Genomic DNA, 12,975 nt, shown 5'->3' with positions numbered 1-12,975 from the left:
CCTCCTCCTCCTCCTCCTCCTCCCTACGAATATCATGGCAAGGTCCTTGGCCTTTTTCACTCCTACTCCTTACTCCTTACTCCTACCTCCCGGGGGGCCGTGGGGGGCCGTGGCATGGCATGGCATGGTATGGCATGGCATGGTATAACTACCCGAAGAGTGAGTATCCACCTTATCTACCGACCCACCTTTTCTGGCCTATTATCTTCTAATCCAACCCTTCCTATCAATCCGTCACTAATATCTATCTATCTATCTCTTTAATCCACATCCTACTTTGTGTCCAACTGCAGATATGTGCGACGTGTAAGATAACATTACCAGGTACATGGTACATGGTACAAAGGACGAGGTACGAGGAAGCGGAAAAACCGGCAAACAAAACAAAAACACAAGAATCATGGTCATTTTTGAAAAAATTGGAATAGGAATTGAGATTTGTATTCGTAAATCTAATCATCCGTCATTTTCAGTTGTCCATTCATCACTCATTAGATACCCCCGTACCCTGCCATGCACCACGAGTAGCGACGCCCGAGTGAATGTGCCGTGGACCATGTACCATGTACCATGTGCCGTGACATGACATGACATGGCATGACATGGCCTAGTCAACGTGTGGACGGCCGCGTGAGAGAGAGAGAGAGAGAGAAAGCATGGAGGCGGGAAGAACGGAGAAGAAACCCCGGAAAGCTTCAACTCCAATGCAGGACGCCTTGCTGGCCAAAACATATCCGTCCATCCATCCATCCATTTATCCGGTGGTCTTGAAAAGCGCCAGAGCAGAGATAGGATACCCGGCAGTGGTCGCGCTGTGCAGAATCTCGGAGAGTGAGACGAAAAAGTCATGTCCGTGGATTCGTTCCTCATCTATCTAGTCAGTCGCCCAAATACTCCTTTGAATGCGACCAGTGTTGCAGCGTAACGGTGCGAGCGTTTGCCCTCATCAAGCCGCTTTGCCACCCAGAAGCGGCTCTCTTTCGCGATCACCGACCGCCTCGACTTTCGTCTTGGATCCCCCCTTTTTCGATGCCGAATCCTTCCGAAGCCATTCCTGCACAACTCCCCTGTAGTCCTTAGCCATGTAGGGGCTGAACAGCTCGGCAAAGAAATTCCCTTTCCGCCAGTACTTCAGGTTGAGGTCCTGGAGGAGCAGGTCCAGATACGGCACTTGGTCGAAGACCAGGTCCGGGAAGAATCGGCCGTGGCCGTAGGGTGCGCGGTGCTTGGCGTACTGTGCCGTCAAGGCTGCCTCGTCGAATACAGAGGCCGGGTCGATGTCGAGTTTGTGGTTGAGGTACGCGTACGCCCAGAGACATTGTAGCTCGCACCGCGGCGTGTTGGCCAGGTTGGAGAACATGCTGATGAACGCGAGCGAGTTGTCACCGTCCCGAGTTGGCCCGGGCGGTGCGATGGCGCGGTAGAGTCGGAAGGGCGTGTAGTTGACCTCGCGATCCATGCCGGGGTTAAAAGGTTGGATGACGGTCGACGTGGGTGATTTGAACGGCCCAGCCAGTAGGCGCGGGAATTTGGAGCCGATGATCATGTTGGCCTTGTCGTTCAGGTCCTGCCAGAAATTATACTGCTCCTGGCTGTAGCTGGTGGACGGAATACCGAGGTCGGCATGTATGGTGTCGGGGACGAACTTGATAGTAGAATTTGCAGAGAAGCCTGTCGCGGTAACTAGAGCGTCGGCTTGGATGTTGGAGCCACTGGCGAAGTTGATGGCACCTTTGGACAGGCGGAGGATGTCTTCGCGGTGGACTCGTACCTCACCAGTCTTGATCATCTCGTAGATGTCCTTCTCGTAACTATAAATTCCGGACGCAGTGCCGTACCAGAAGGGGCTATACATGTGATGTTAGACGAGCTATTGATTCACAGGGGAAACATACCTCTGCTCTGGCTCCAAGACCTTGGTTCTCTCATCTTTCAACATGCCGCAATCGTCCAGGGTCGCCTTGTGGAGATTGGCCCAAAAGCCCTGCGAGATAATCTTGCCGAGCTTGGTGAAATGGAGGAAATTTCTGATCCAGCCGAACCCGTCATTCCACAAGCACGGACTGAAGAAGGATACGAATCTCCTGGCCGGGAGTTTTTCTCGCACTGCTTGTAGTGGTCCCATGGTACGGGCGGGGAAGATCCATTCAGGACCCTTGCCCGACTTTCTGATAATCCATTCCACCTTCTTACCAGCCTTACCGGCGAGATGGACGGCATCGTAGGCAGACTTGCCACCTCCCAGCACTGCAATCGTTTCGATACTAGGGTCATTGGTGAGAACGCTGCCCTTCATTCCCAGTTCTGCCGAATGCATGATTGGACCGCCAAAATCCTCCGAGCCGCTCAGTTCTGGTCTGTGTGGCACATTTGTGACACCTGTCGCGACGATCAACTTGTGCGTCTGCAGATCGGCCCCTGAGTCAAGTTTGACATTCCAGCCTTGGACGTCTTTGAGCTTGGAGATTTCGGCGACGGTCGAGTTGAAGTCGATTAAACGCAAGAGGTCGAAAGTTTCAGCATACGCTCTGATGTACTCGTGCATTGCTTCACCGGAGACATGCTGACCCTCAGGCACGCCAAAGCCATCGTGCATGGGAAAATCCGAAAAGTCGATACCGCCACGGACATTGTTCGTCTTCAGGCCAGGATAGAGATTCTCTTTGGACCAGACACCACCAACCGTTTTGTTCTGATGCGTGAATGAATCAGTACGTGAATCAAACCCGCCGTCCAGCACCAGTGACAACTTACAGAGTCCAGAATTTTCACCCTGGCCTCAGGCTCACATTCGCGTATCGTCTTTGCGGCGCACAGCCCTGAGGGGCCTGAAAGACCTGTTAGCGAATTGGAGGGGTCTGATTGGAAGGGGTGAAAGGGATCGACTTGCCTGCTCCGACAATCAGATAGTCGTACATGGCATCGGTTGACATGTCAAAGTCCGGGGTATCAGGTGTCACGTCGCTCAGCACGTTGCAGAGATCAGCCGGGAGAGCAAAGGCGGAATAATCACAACAAGGGATATGAGAGCCATTTTTCTAGAGAAGTGAGAGAGATAGGGAGAGATGGAGGGGGACTGCCTTCACGACAAAACTCGGAGGGGTCTGAAAAGTGAAGAGAGAGAGAGAAGATTGTGACGGATTCGGCACCAACCTGCTTCCCAATTAGCTCCGAACAGTCAGAATCGACCTTTCACTTCACTTTGGCCATGATGTTTGGGAAAGAGACGAAAAATCCACAGCCTAAATGCCACCTAGGAAGTGCCCAGAGTCAGCCCGATCCGTAAGCTGATGGCAGTGATCGAGGCGATGGTGTTTGGTGGTAGTGGTGGTGGTGGTGGTATCATCATGGGTGGCAGCCCGACTGCGTTTTGGAATCCAACCAATTGACAATGTAGGCGTGGCTGTCTCGACTCTCGCCTCTCGCACCATGTGGTTGGGCCTGATCAATAATGACAGGGCCACTTTTTCGGTTACCGACAAACCTTTGGGCAAAGCGATAAGGACCTGTCAAAAACTGTGGAGGGTGGAATAGACTGATCGGCTGAGATCTTCCAAAGTTCGGGCTGGAGCGCAGGCGGCGAGCAGTGAGTGGCTCACCAGCTCGCTCACCTCACCAAGGCCCAGTCATCAATGCGCAGGTGGGGGTTTTTCGTGGGGGCGTCACAAAGAGTCTCTTCTTCTTCTCTTCTCTCAGGCTGTCTCTCTCTAGGGCGCAGGCACCCGAACCGCTTCAGCCGCATAACTCGGTACGAGAATCTGCAAGGCCACCACTCCAACCTTCCTCGCATTTTGCCTTGATCGCCTGAAGTTGTCGTCACGGGCCGGCTTACATACATACACAACACCTCCCTACGTACAAAGTACCTACGAGAGACAAGCTGCATGCCAACGAACACCAACGATCCTGGCGTAAGACCCGATGATTTACTAATTCCTGGAGATCCAATCGAGCAAGCCAAGTCAGATTGGGACACATGCCGGGGGCCTTTGTCCAGCATGTGGCGTGCACAAGCGAGGAACTGTAAAGTCAAGTCCGGAAGAGGATGACGAGGAGAAAAGAGGCCATTAATATTATTGTGGATAGGCTCGTTCCGGAATAAACCCCTTCCTACCACGCGCTTACTCGTAGCCATTGTGGTTTGTCACTCACTGTGGACGACGGTCTCAATTCGGTTCACTGTGGGATAAAAGTGCACAATTCTTCGTCTGGTGGTCGATTACACTCCATCTTCACGAGAAACATCCTCTGCTGTGCTGGCTTCAAGATCTGATGATCACGCCCGCGCTCATCGTGTCCAGCAAGTGAGCCTTTGAATCTTGACAGTGCCCTCTGGGATTGTTGATGTCGTGGGACACTATAAACCCCTTGAACACCTTCAACCGATGGCAACCGCAGTCTCAGTCGCAACCTTTTCGTTGCTGAAAATGACCTCTTCGTGCCTGACTTCACCGTGATCCTTCTCGCTAGCACTGCTTCCGTCCTCCTTTGCAGCCATGGCCACGGCGGCAACTGATCCCACACACTTGTACGTGCGGAACTTGCGAGCGGGCAGACGTGCTTCGAACTACACGAACAACCCCGGGTTAGCAATGTACTCATTATTCGGGTGGATTCTCTGTCTAGACTCACCATTTCGTCGATTTCCTCAAAAGTCCGGTTCTGCACCTCGGGGAGGTAGAAGAACGTCCACAATGCCCCGATCCAACACGACGGGGTCCAGATGTAGCCATACTTGGGTCCCCAGTTCAACGAATCCGGGTTGATGAAATATGGAGCGGTAAAGGTGGCGAGCCAGGCTCCCAGGAAGCCGATCGACGCTGCCAGCCCAAACGTGTAGCTTCGGAGACGCTGCGATGGGAACTCGCCGCCACAAAGCCACGCGTAGGTTGCCACCATGCCGTTGTAGCCAACGATGTAGACGACGGAGACGCCGACAATGACCTACACCGAGTGCGTTAGAAAAGACCATCGTAGCTATCATGACCAGGACGGGTCCAGGAGAAACTCACTCGTCCAGTCGAGGTGCTCGGGCCCTTTTTGTCGTACACGACGGCGACAATGAGCTGCGTGAGGCCGCAAAGGATCATGCCGATGGTCAAGAAGACCCGCCTGCGACCCCATTTGGTGATGACGGCGCTGTTGATCAGGATGGCAGCGACCCCCACCGCGACCAGGATGCACGAGTTTTCGAACGCGGAGCCGACATGAGCCATCTCAAAGAAATAGGTGCCGTACGCTGGAGGATCCTGGTTAGCGATCCTTATTTCAGACAAGACCTGCTGCACAACTCACAGATCATATACATGGCACCAGAAGCCGCCTGGAGAGAGACAGCCCCCACGGAAAGAAGGGTGCGTCTGCGGTCGACAGGGTTGCGGAACATGTCCAGGATGTCGGCGCTCTTGGCCAAGGCTCGCTCGGCCTCGATGGCGTCTTGGATCTCCTTGATCTCGTCGTCGACCGTCTCGGGATAGGGTCGGAGCCATTTGAGAGCCTTGCGGGCTTTCTCGGCCTTGTCCTGGAGGAGGAACCATCGGGGGCTTTCGGGGATAAAGAGCATGCCGACGGACAAAAACCCCGGTACAATGTAGATGATCCCCAGGGGGACAATGTATTGCTGTTTGCCATCGAGCTTGACGGTGAAGTTGTCGATGATGGTACCAACCAAGGTCCCAATTGACGTCCAGGACTGGAAAAGTGCAATGACGAGCCCTCGAAATTTCGCGGGGGAACACTCCTGGAGATATAGCTGTGAAAAGGTCATGAGCATGCCGTTGGCGATGCCGATCAGGAACCGCGCGAAATATAGAGCTCCGATGCTCGTCGTGGCCATCATGATGACATTCGCCACGACGCACAGCAGAGCCGCGATCCAGATGGACATCTTTCGGCCGCAGAACCTCGCAACGGGGCCGGCAAAGGAAGAGCTGATGAAGGCGCCCAGGATCATCAGGGACGAGATCAGCTGCTGGCGTGTGTGGGAAATGTTGTACCCGATGGGCGAGTTTGGATCCTCTTCTCCAAAGACCTGTCCATCGTTATTAGAGCCGACGTTCGTAGACACATATCATCCTCTCGACGAGACAAGCATACATCCAAAAAGCCAGGCATCGCCTGTAAACCACCAATGATACCAAAATCCACCCCATATTGGAACGGACACATGCTAACCAAGGTACATGCTGCGATGCACTTCCAATGCGCTTTAAGGGTATCAGGCCTTGCGGTCGCCATTGCGGTGGTGAGTCTCGGATTGCCAACGAGGATCCAAGGTAAAGGATCAGGTGAGGTTGGCTGGGATGTTGCACTCCTCCAGAGAGTCGGTTGACATATCTCTGAAAACACCCCAGCAAAAGCTCAACGTCCGTTTTAAGGCAGTTGGGATCGAAAAGGTCCGGGGGCACCTTGACGATTCTGGGATAGTTTCAGTGTCGTCGATAATGAGGGGGACAAGCCCCACGTAGAGGCGAATGATGGTCTCATGCTAGCTTGTGATAGGCAACAAGTCTGCCCAGTCTTCCCAGCTCCTAGGCGTTCTGGGCGAGGGTCCGGGGAAATGCTGGAGTAGACTAAACTGAAAGCCGGCAATGACCCACTGGCAAATTGGAATAATGAATGTGATGCCTAGACAGACCCTGGCTTCGGCGGTCATTCAAGTCGGTGAGAGCTCCCAAAAAGCCCAGCCTCGTCCAGTCGTGAGTTGATGCGGCTGTCGATCCAGTGCCAATTCATTGCCTCATCACAGACAGCCACTTTTTGAATCATCACATTTCACATGGCAAGACTTGTCCTTGAACAAAAAACTGTTGGAAGTAGTGTCGTCTCCTGTTCCCACATCATCAACACATAACCTGGATAATCTATAAAATGGATTGCGATGCTGGCAATTGGAACGCTCACAAGAAACTGAGGGCAGCTTGCCATCTCTTGTGGCGATAGGGAGGCCCGTCGCAAGTTCGTGCCCAGAACACCAGGGGGGCCGGAAGTGCGGCCAGGAACGCGCTTCCGAAGGTCTCTCATGGGAAAATGCTGCCCATGGGCGGAGGGTCCTGTGCTGTTGCAAACATTCAATCGTGGAGATTTCCAACTCTGATCTACACAGATCTGGACACTGGTCTCTTTTGAGCGTCCTCGTCGGCAGTGATCGAATTCTCCGCAGGGAGGAGGGCGACTTGTCGATGGTTGGGAGCTTCGGCAATTTGTTTGAAGCCGGTGTGTGGGTTTAGTCCGTTGTGGATGAAGCTGCTTCGCCCTTTAACCGAATCATATTGGGACGTGTGTCACCCAGTCAAACACAGTCACCAGGTCAGGGATGCTACCTTTCTGTTGGCTCAAGACAGGGTATTTGCGCAATTCATTTGCCAAAAAAGGCAACCCAACAAAGTCGTTATTTCCAGCTCTAGACTTCTTCAAGGGCTGGAGTATCGGCATGCTATACTTGTAAGGGCCAAGAGATGAGGGCAACCCACAAAACCAATACTCCAGCCCCAGTCGGTATCCCATTTTTGGTGTAGAAGGAGAGTTACAAGCCAAATACCCACCCATATACGCTCTGGGGCTGAAATGGTCTTAGCGAACGTTTTCTGGGGTAAAGAGATGGACGGTAGAGGGCGTGTTTTGAGGCTAACGACTATCTCAGTTATCGCATGACTGACGTTTGCAGGAGGTAGTTGAGAGTTACGGGTCTACCATCCATCCACCTTCCAGGCCTCTTGATACGCGATGTACATTAGGTTGCGAGCTGTGAGGTTCCTCGCGTCAACAGAGGGGGACTTCTATGAGTAGTTGACACTGGACCGGCTGTTGTAGACACAATCATATTGCCGATCGGGGCTCCCACATGCTTCGGACCGGGGAATGCTTGATCATGGCAAATACGTACCTCAGGCAAGGACTTCGTTATTGCGGTGTCCGAATACATTTCTCCATCATCTCTTGAAACATGTCCTCCCTGGGCCATGCACGTCCAGACACTGATTGGCAACTGTTCTTGGAGTCGTAGCTGAACTTTGCCGACAGTTCCTCCACGTCCTCCCTGATGCTCGCGTAGGTATATTGGGCACACCTCATGAATGCGGTGCCATCTGATCTGAAGTGCTGGCTGTTTGCCGATTCTGGTCAGCCATTAGAGATTCCCCTTTCACGTCTGTGGAAATGGCCATTCTGTGCGACGGGCCCAGCACTTTCCACACGGCGGGGACTTGGGCATTCCGCGGGCATTGGATAAGGAGGCAATGACTTCGGTCGTCTCAAGGCGGCTTGTCATGTGAGGAGATCTTAGCAGACAACCAATATACTCGAAGCCTGTGAAGTATACGTCTGGTGCCGAAAATCTAGACTCGAGTGCGATGCGAAGCCATATCTTCTAAGAAAGATCGACAAGTTAGGTCTAACTTCAAGACATCTCAGGCTGAATGCTAAGGTGGGTTCAGTAGACTGCTCCCCACAAGGAGTTGATCAGAGAACACCAGGGCACTTTGAGCGACTATTCGGCGGCATCATAAAAGTGGCCCGTTGTCAAGCACACAATGAAGAGGAGCACATGTGACCCCCATACCTTTATATTTGCTGAAATTGCATTTGCTTCAGCAAGAAGGATGTGCGTGATATTCGCCTTGATATCACAATGTGTACATTCTGCCAACACACAAGAAGCGGTATCTTGAATGTTGTGGCAGACAGCTCATGTTAGTGGCGCCGTGGGTTGCACAGCTGGAGGCGGCGAGGTTCCGAGATAAAGTGGCTTGTGGGAACGAGGTGAAAATGACACATGCACGACAAGATAAAACACAAGATCAGAGACACCCACAGTTTGCAGCTCATGTTCCACATAGGGGACGAGCTTCGGAACTTCTCTCGGGGCATGTGTGGAAGTGGATGCGTGTGCGTACGTGGCCTGCCTTCGATGCTCGGTAGTTGCTGTTTTCTGGAATTCGTAGAAGTATGCCGGCTCCTATCTGTACTGTCCTCAAGTCCCTAGATGAATATAAACATCTGTATCAGCCGTGCTGGAGTCGGCCCGGGTTGTGGATTGGCGAATGTCGACCAGGATTTGGGTTTCCATAGATATGTGTCCGGAGTCGAAGCACATGCATCGAGTGGCTGTAGCAGCACAAATTTAGGAGTTCATGTGGAGAGCGGCTCCTTTCTCCGTTGATATCATAAGCTCGTGGATCGCAGGATTCCTTCTGCAGCTGTTTTACGGTAAAGGGGGCAGATCAACGTTCCAAGAAACCGGAGCACGCCTGAGCTTTTGACACGATCGAGTGCCATTTCGATCAGTGTTGCTCTTAATGACCTGTGCTCCTGTATAGCCTGTTTCACCTGTACCTTGTAGTTGTTGCCATTTGGAATCTCCGAGTCTCCGTATGAGCCTTTCGAGGATAAGCCGATCCCACTGAGGCGGAGCTGGAAAGCACTTCGAACAGCCCAGGAAATCCGTGAAGCCAAGAAGTTCAGAGTCTTGGACAGCTTATTCCACTGAAGCTTCAGATCAATGAGGCTGATACTCATTTGTGCAGGTGAGGACCACGGCGTGGAGCATGGCCGGGGCGGAGTGAGCAGAGTCGTGGTCGGTTGTATTCGTGGATTCCTGATGATGGAATCAATGCAATCGAGGAAATTGGGGCTTCGGGGCGGCCTGAAGATAAACTCGTGCCAAGGACGCCAAGTCTTTCCTGATATAGACTAGTCTCGAGGTAGTTACATAAGTGCTGACTGATCTTCTGGGCGCAGCTTTCCATCTCCGTATCTCAAACAGTTGCCTTCATCACTCTCCGCCCCTTTGGATCTGCCTCGGGACAGCCTCTGGAGTCCACAGCCAGATCGCATCCGCATACAGGGTATAGCTGCCATTGACTTTGCCTGACTACCTGCAAGCATAGCCATTGATAGCACGTTGCTGTAGCACATTTGTCATTCCCCGTCGCCGAGCTCGCTTTGGATTGGACAACCTGATAATATTTTCCTTGAGGAGGATCTGAAATGGGCCTGACAACGAGCCGTTATGTGGTTTCGTCACGATATCGCGGCCCACTGCACACGAAGTTCCCCGTTTGGAGCTGCGCCAGCGGTCCGCAATGCGTCGATCCGCTCCATCGGCGGGCTGGATGCGAGCGTCGCTTCGGTACCGGCTGGTGAGAGCTCTCTACATGAAACTCGACCCGCCTACTCAAGTTCAAAGAGGCTGCTGTAGGCCAAGAAATTGTTTAGACATCATGCTGCCAACTAATGTCCGATCTGCCTTTTTGGTTGAAGGGGTACATTCATTCCCTTTCCTCCAGCAGATATAAGTTCAGGCTCTTTCTTTCTTTGAAGGATTTGTCTTTTGTCATTCATACAGAAGCAGCTGGGACACAGAGCTACATATCCTCACCATTCAAGCACGTTTCAATCACATCTTCGAGACCTCCAATCATACCGAACAAGTGTTGCTCCAATGGAGGACCAGACACCGCTCCATATGCAGACAACAGAGTATATGGGACTCCAGACAGAGGAGTCGGCAGATCAGACTGATAGGATGTCAATGGATCATACTGGCCCCATGGAGGAGGCAATGGGAGGAATCAGCAACCCCATGCCGACCTCAGATCCTGATAACCCCCAGAACTGGCCCCTACACCGAAAGGTCTATGTCTCCCTCGTCGCCTTCTCGTTCGCTTTTGCAGTGTATGTACACCACTTCCCCTCCTCTCAGTATGCTTAAAGCTGACACATCGACAGCGCATTTGGGCTCACGTCGTACACGATTGGCATTGGCGATGTGGTCGCAGAGTTCAACATCTCAATGACTCTCGCCATTGCTCCATTCTCCCTTTACCTTGTCGGCATTGCTTTTGCCCCGGTCTACACTCCTCATGTGACGGAAAGATTTGGCCGTGCCCCAGTCTACTTTGTCAGTCTGCCAATCTGCGCCTTGTTTCTCCTTGGCTCCAGTCGAGCTCAGAGTATTGGAGCCCTGGCCGTCTTGCGATTCTTCGCTGGACTTGGAGGGGGCCCATGTCTCGTGCTCATCGAAGGCACATTCGCAGATGTCTGGCCTGCGAGGACTACTGTTACATACTACTCGGGCTTGACCCTAGCTTCGTATCTCGGGGCTGCTTTCGGTATTGGAATCCCATGTCCCATTTTGTTTGGACAGATACTGATATCTCGGCCACAGGACCCATCATTCTCGGGAGCATCGTCCCAAGCACGTCCTGGCGATGGACGGCGTATGTTTCCCTGATGGTCTGTCTCGCGGCATACCTCATCGGCATCGGCGCTCCAGAGACCTATGCTCGAGAGATTGTCCGCACACGAGCTCGACGCGCGGGCAGACCTCATGATCTTCCCCCTGCTCAATCGGGCACCACTCTCCGCCGCATGGCCCAGCTAACCGTTGTCGACCCCCTGATCATGATATTTACCGAACCCATCGTCATCATGACGACGCTGTACGTGTCCTTTGTCTTCGGCACCACATTCCAGTGGTTCATCGCCGTCCCCGCGGCTCTCAATTTGACGTATGGATTCGGCATCCGATCTTCCGGGCTGGCATTCATCTCCGCCGTGGTGGGCGCTTTGCTCGCCGCCGGCACGGCGACCGTGATCGAGCAGTTCCTGATCCTGTTAAAGATGCGGCAGTGCAGGGACCAGGAGATGGTGCAGATGGAGATCGAGTACAGGCTCGTCCCCGCGATGGTCGGCGGAGTTTTGATGACGGGCGCCTTCTTCTGGGTCGGCTACACGACCGTGCCTTCGATCAATCACTTTCTGCCCATCGTCGGCACAGGCATCTATGTTTGGGGGAGTATGATGATTCTGGTACGGAAATAACCCTTTGCCGTCCTCCTCTTGCTTGCCACTTTTGACCGCTCATCATACTCACACCCCACCATGCACCTATGCAACCCCCCCCCCCCCCCGTACATACGATGTCGTCGTTATTCCCCCCTGAATTGATTGATTGATTGATTGACTGACTGACTGAACTTCTGTTTCGCGCCAAAAAAAACAGATATCCTACATCTCATACCTCTTCGACGCCTACCCCGCGACGGGCACGCTCTCGGCGCTCACCGTGGCCGCCAGCCTGCGCCTCCTCGTCGCCGCCGCGATCCCCCTCGCCATCATCCAAATGATCACCAACCTGGGCGGCGACTGGGCGTACGGCACCTTTGGCGTCATCTCCGCCGCATTGTACCCTATCAGCATTGTCGTTTTCAAGTTCGGAGCGAGGCTGCGCATGAGGAGCAGGTACAGTGGCAGTGGCGGTGATGGCAGTGGTGGACATGGTCTTGTGATGGTCACCCTGCGCACGCATCAGCGGGTCAAGTCGACGCCCGCGAACGGCATGGACTCGTCGTGAGTGACTCTTTCTCTCTCTCTCTCTCTCTCTGTGTGTGTGTGTGTGTGTGTGTGTGTGGACTGGAGAGAATAGAGCCTATATTCAGGATCTGCACAGTCACAGTGGCAAATAAATCGTCAGGGAATTTGCGTTATATACAAGTGACAAGTTACAGGTTACAGGTTACAGGAAAGAGAAGGATGGGGGGATATATCTCTGGCTGCTGTTTTCGTATATCCTAAAAGCAAATTTCCATCTGTATTCTCCCCCAAGTTTTCGTGCGTGCCGATATTTAAGGATAGAATCTGGCTAACTAGCTAGCTACATAACAATCAACTCTCTTTCCAAGTTCCCACCATCCATCCTCTGTCTATTCATGTCATGTCATATCATGACGGTCCGCCTCGGGAACAGACCCTGCGCCCCACGATTGTGATCCTTCCAGACTATCGCCAATCCCCTGCCAATCCCTGGATCATCTTCGACTGACAGATTTCCTTCCCATCCAATTTTCCTTTCCATACCGTATTGTCTCATGTTGCCTCATACTGTCTCGTATATCTTGGGAATAGCCGTCCCCATAACTCAGACCCCACACGGAACGGCAAGCAACAGCCACCAGTCAACGGCCACCAGCACAA

At 52.9% G+C, this 12,975-nt stretch overlaps 4 protein-coding genes across 4 annotated transcripts; 1 reads left to right on the top strand and 3 right to left on the bottom strand.

The window, feature by feature from the left end:
- Positions 1-946: 946 nt before the first annotated feature.
- Positions 947-2,933, bottom strand: AYO21_09251 (hypothetical protein; the record flags this gene model as incomplete). The annotated part of the gene is made up of 4 exons (XM_022659189.1): positions 947-1,847; positions 1,896-2,692; positions 2,790-2,828; positions 2,901-2,933. 4 exons carry the CDS (start codon positions 2,931-2,933, stop codon positions 947-949), a joined length of 1,770 nt encoding a protein of 589 aa, XP_022508546.1.
- Positions 2,934-4,378: 1,445 nt separating this feature from the next.
- Positions 4,379-6,237, bottom strand: AYO21_09250 (hypothetical protein; the record flags this gene model as incomplete). The annotated part of the gene is made up of 5 exons (XM_022659188.1): positions 4,379-4,567; positions 4,633-4,944; positions 5,013-5,239; positions 5,296-6,031; positions 6,097-6,237. The coding sequence occupies 5 exons, from the start codon at positions 6,235-6,237 to the stop codon at positions 4,379-4,381; spliced, it is 1,605 nt and encodes a 534-aa protein (XP_022508545.1).
- A 2,925-nt stretch (positions 6,238-9,162) lies between these two features.
- AYO21_09249 (hypothetical protein) lies at positions 9,163-9,516 on the bottom strand (the record flags this gene model as incomplete). Its single annotated transcript, XM_022659187.1, has 1 exon — positions 9,163-9,516. The coding sequence occupies one exon, from the start codon at positions 9,514-9,516 to the stop codon at positions 9,163-9,165; it is 354 nt and encodes a 117-aa protein (XP_022508544.1).
- A 925-nt stretch (positions 9,517-10,441) lies between these two features.
- AYO21_09248 (hypothetical protein) lies at positions 10,442-12,355 on the top strand (the record flags this gene model as incomplete). Its single annotated transcript, XM_022659186.1, has 4 exons — positions 10,442-10,674; positions 10,729-11,111; positions 11,168-11,811; positions 12,005-12,355. The coding sequence occupies 4 exons, from the start codon at positions 10,442-10,444 to the stop codon at positions 12,353-12,355; spliced, it is 1,611 nt and encodes a 536-aa protein (XP_022508543.1).
- Positions 12,356-12,975: the final 620 nt, after the last annotated feature.

The sequence above is a fragment of the Fonsecaea monophora genome (assembly GCF_001642475.1).
Source record: "Fonsecaea monophora strain CBS 269.37 chromosome Unknown Scaff88, whole genome shotgun sequence".
Taxonomy (NCBI): Eukaryota; Fungi; Ascomycota; class Eurotiomycetes; order Chaetothyriales; family Herpotrichiellaceae; genus Fonsecaea; species Fonsecaea monophora.
Note: the sequence above shows the minus strand (reverse complement) of the source record. Positions and strands in the feature narration are given on the sequence as shown.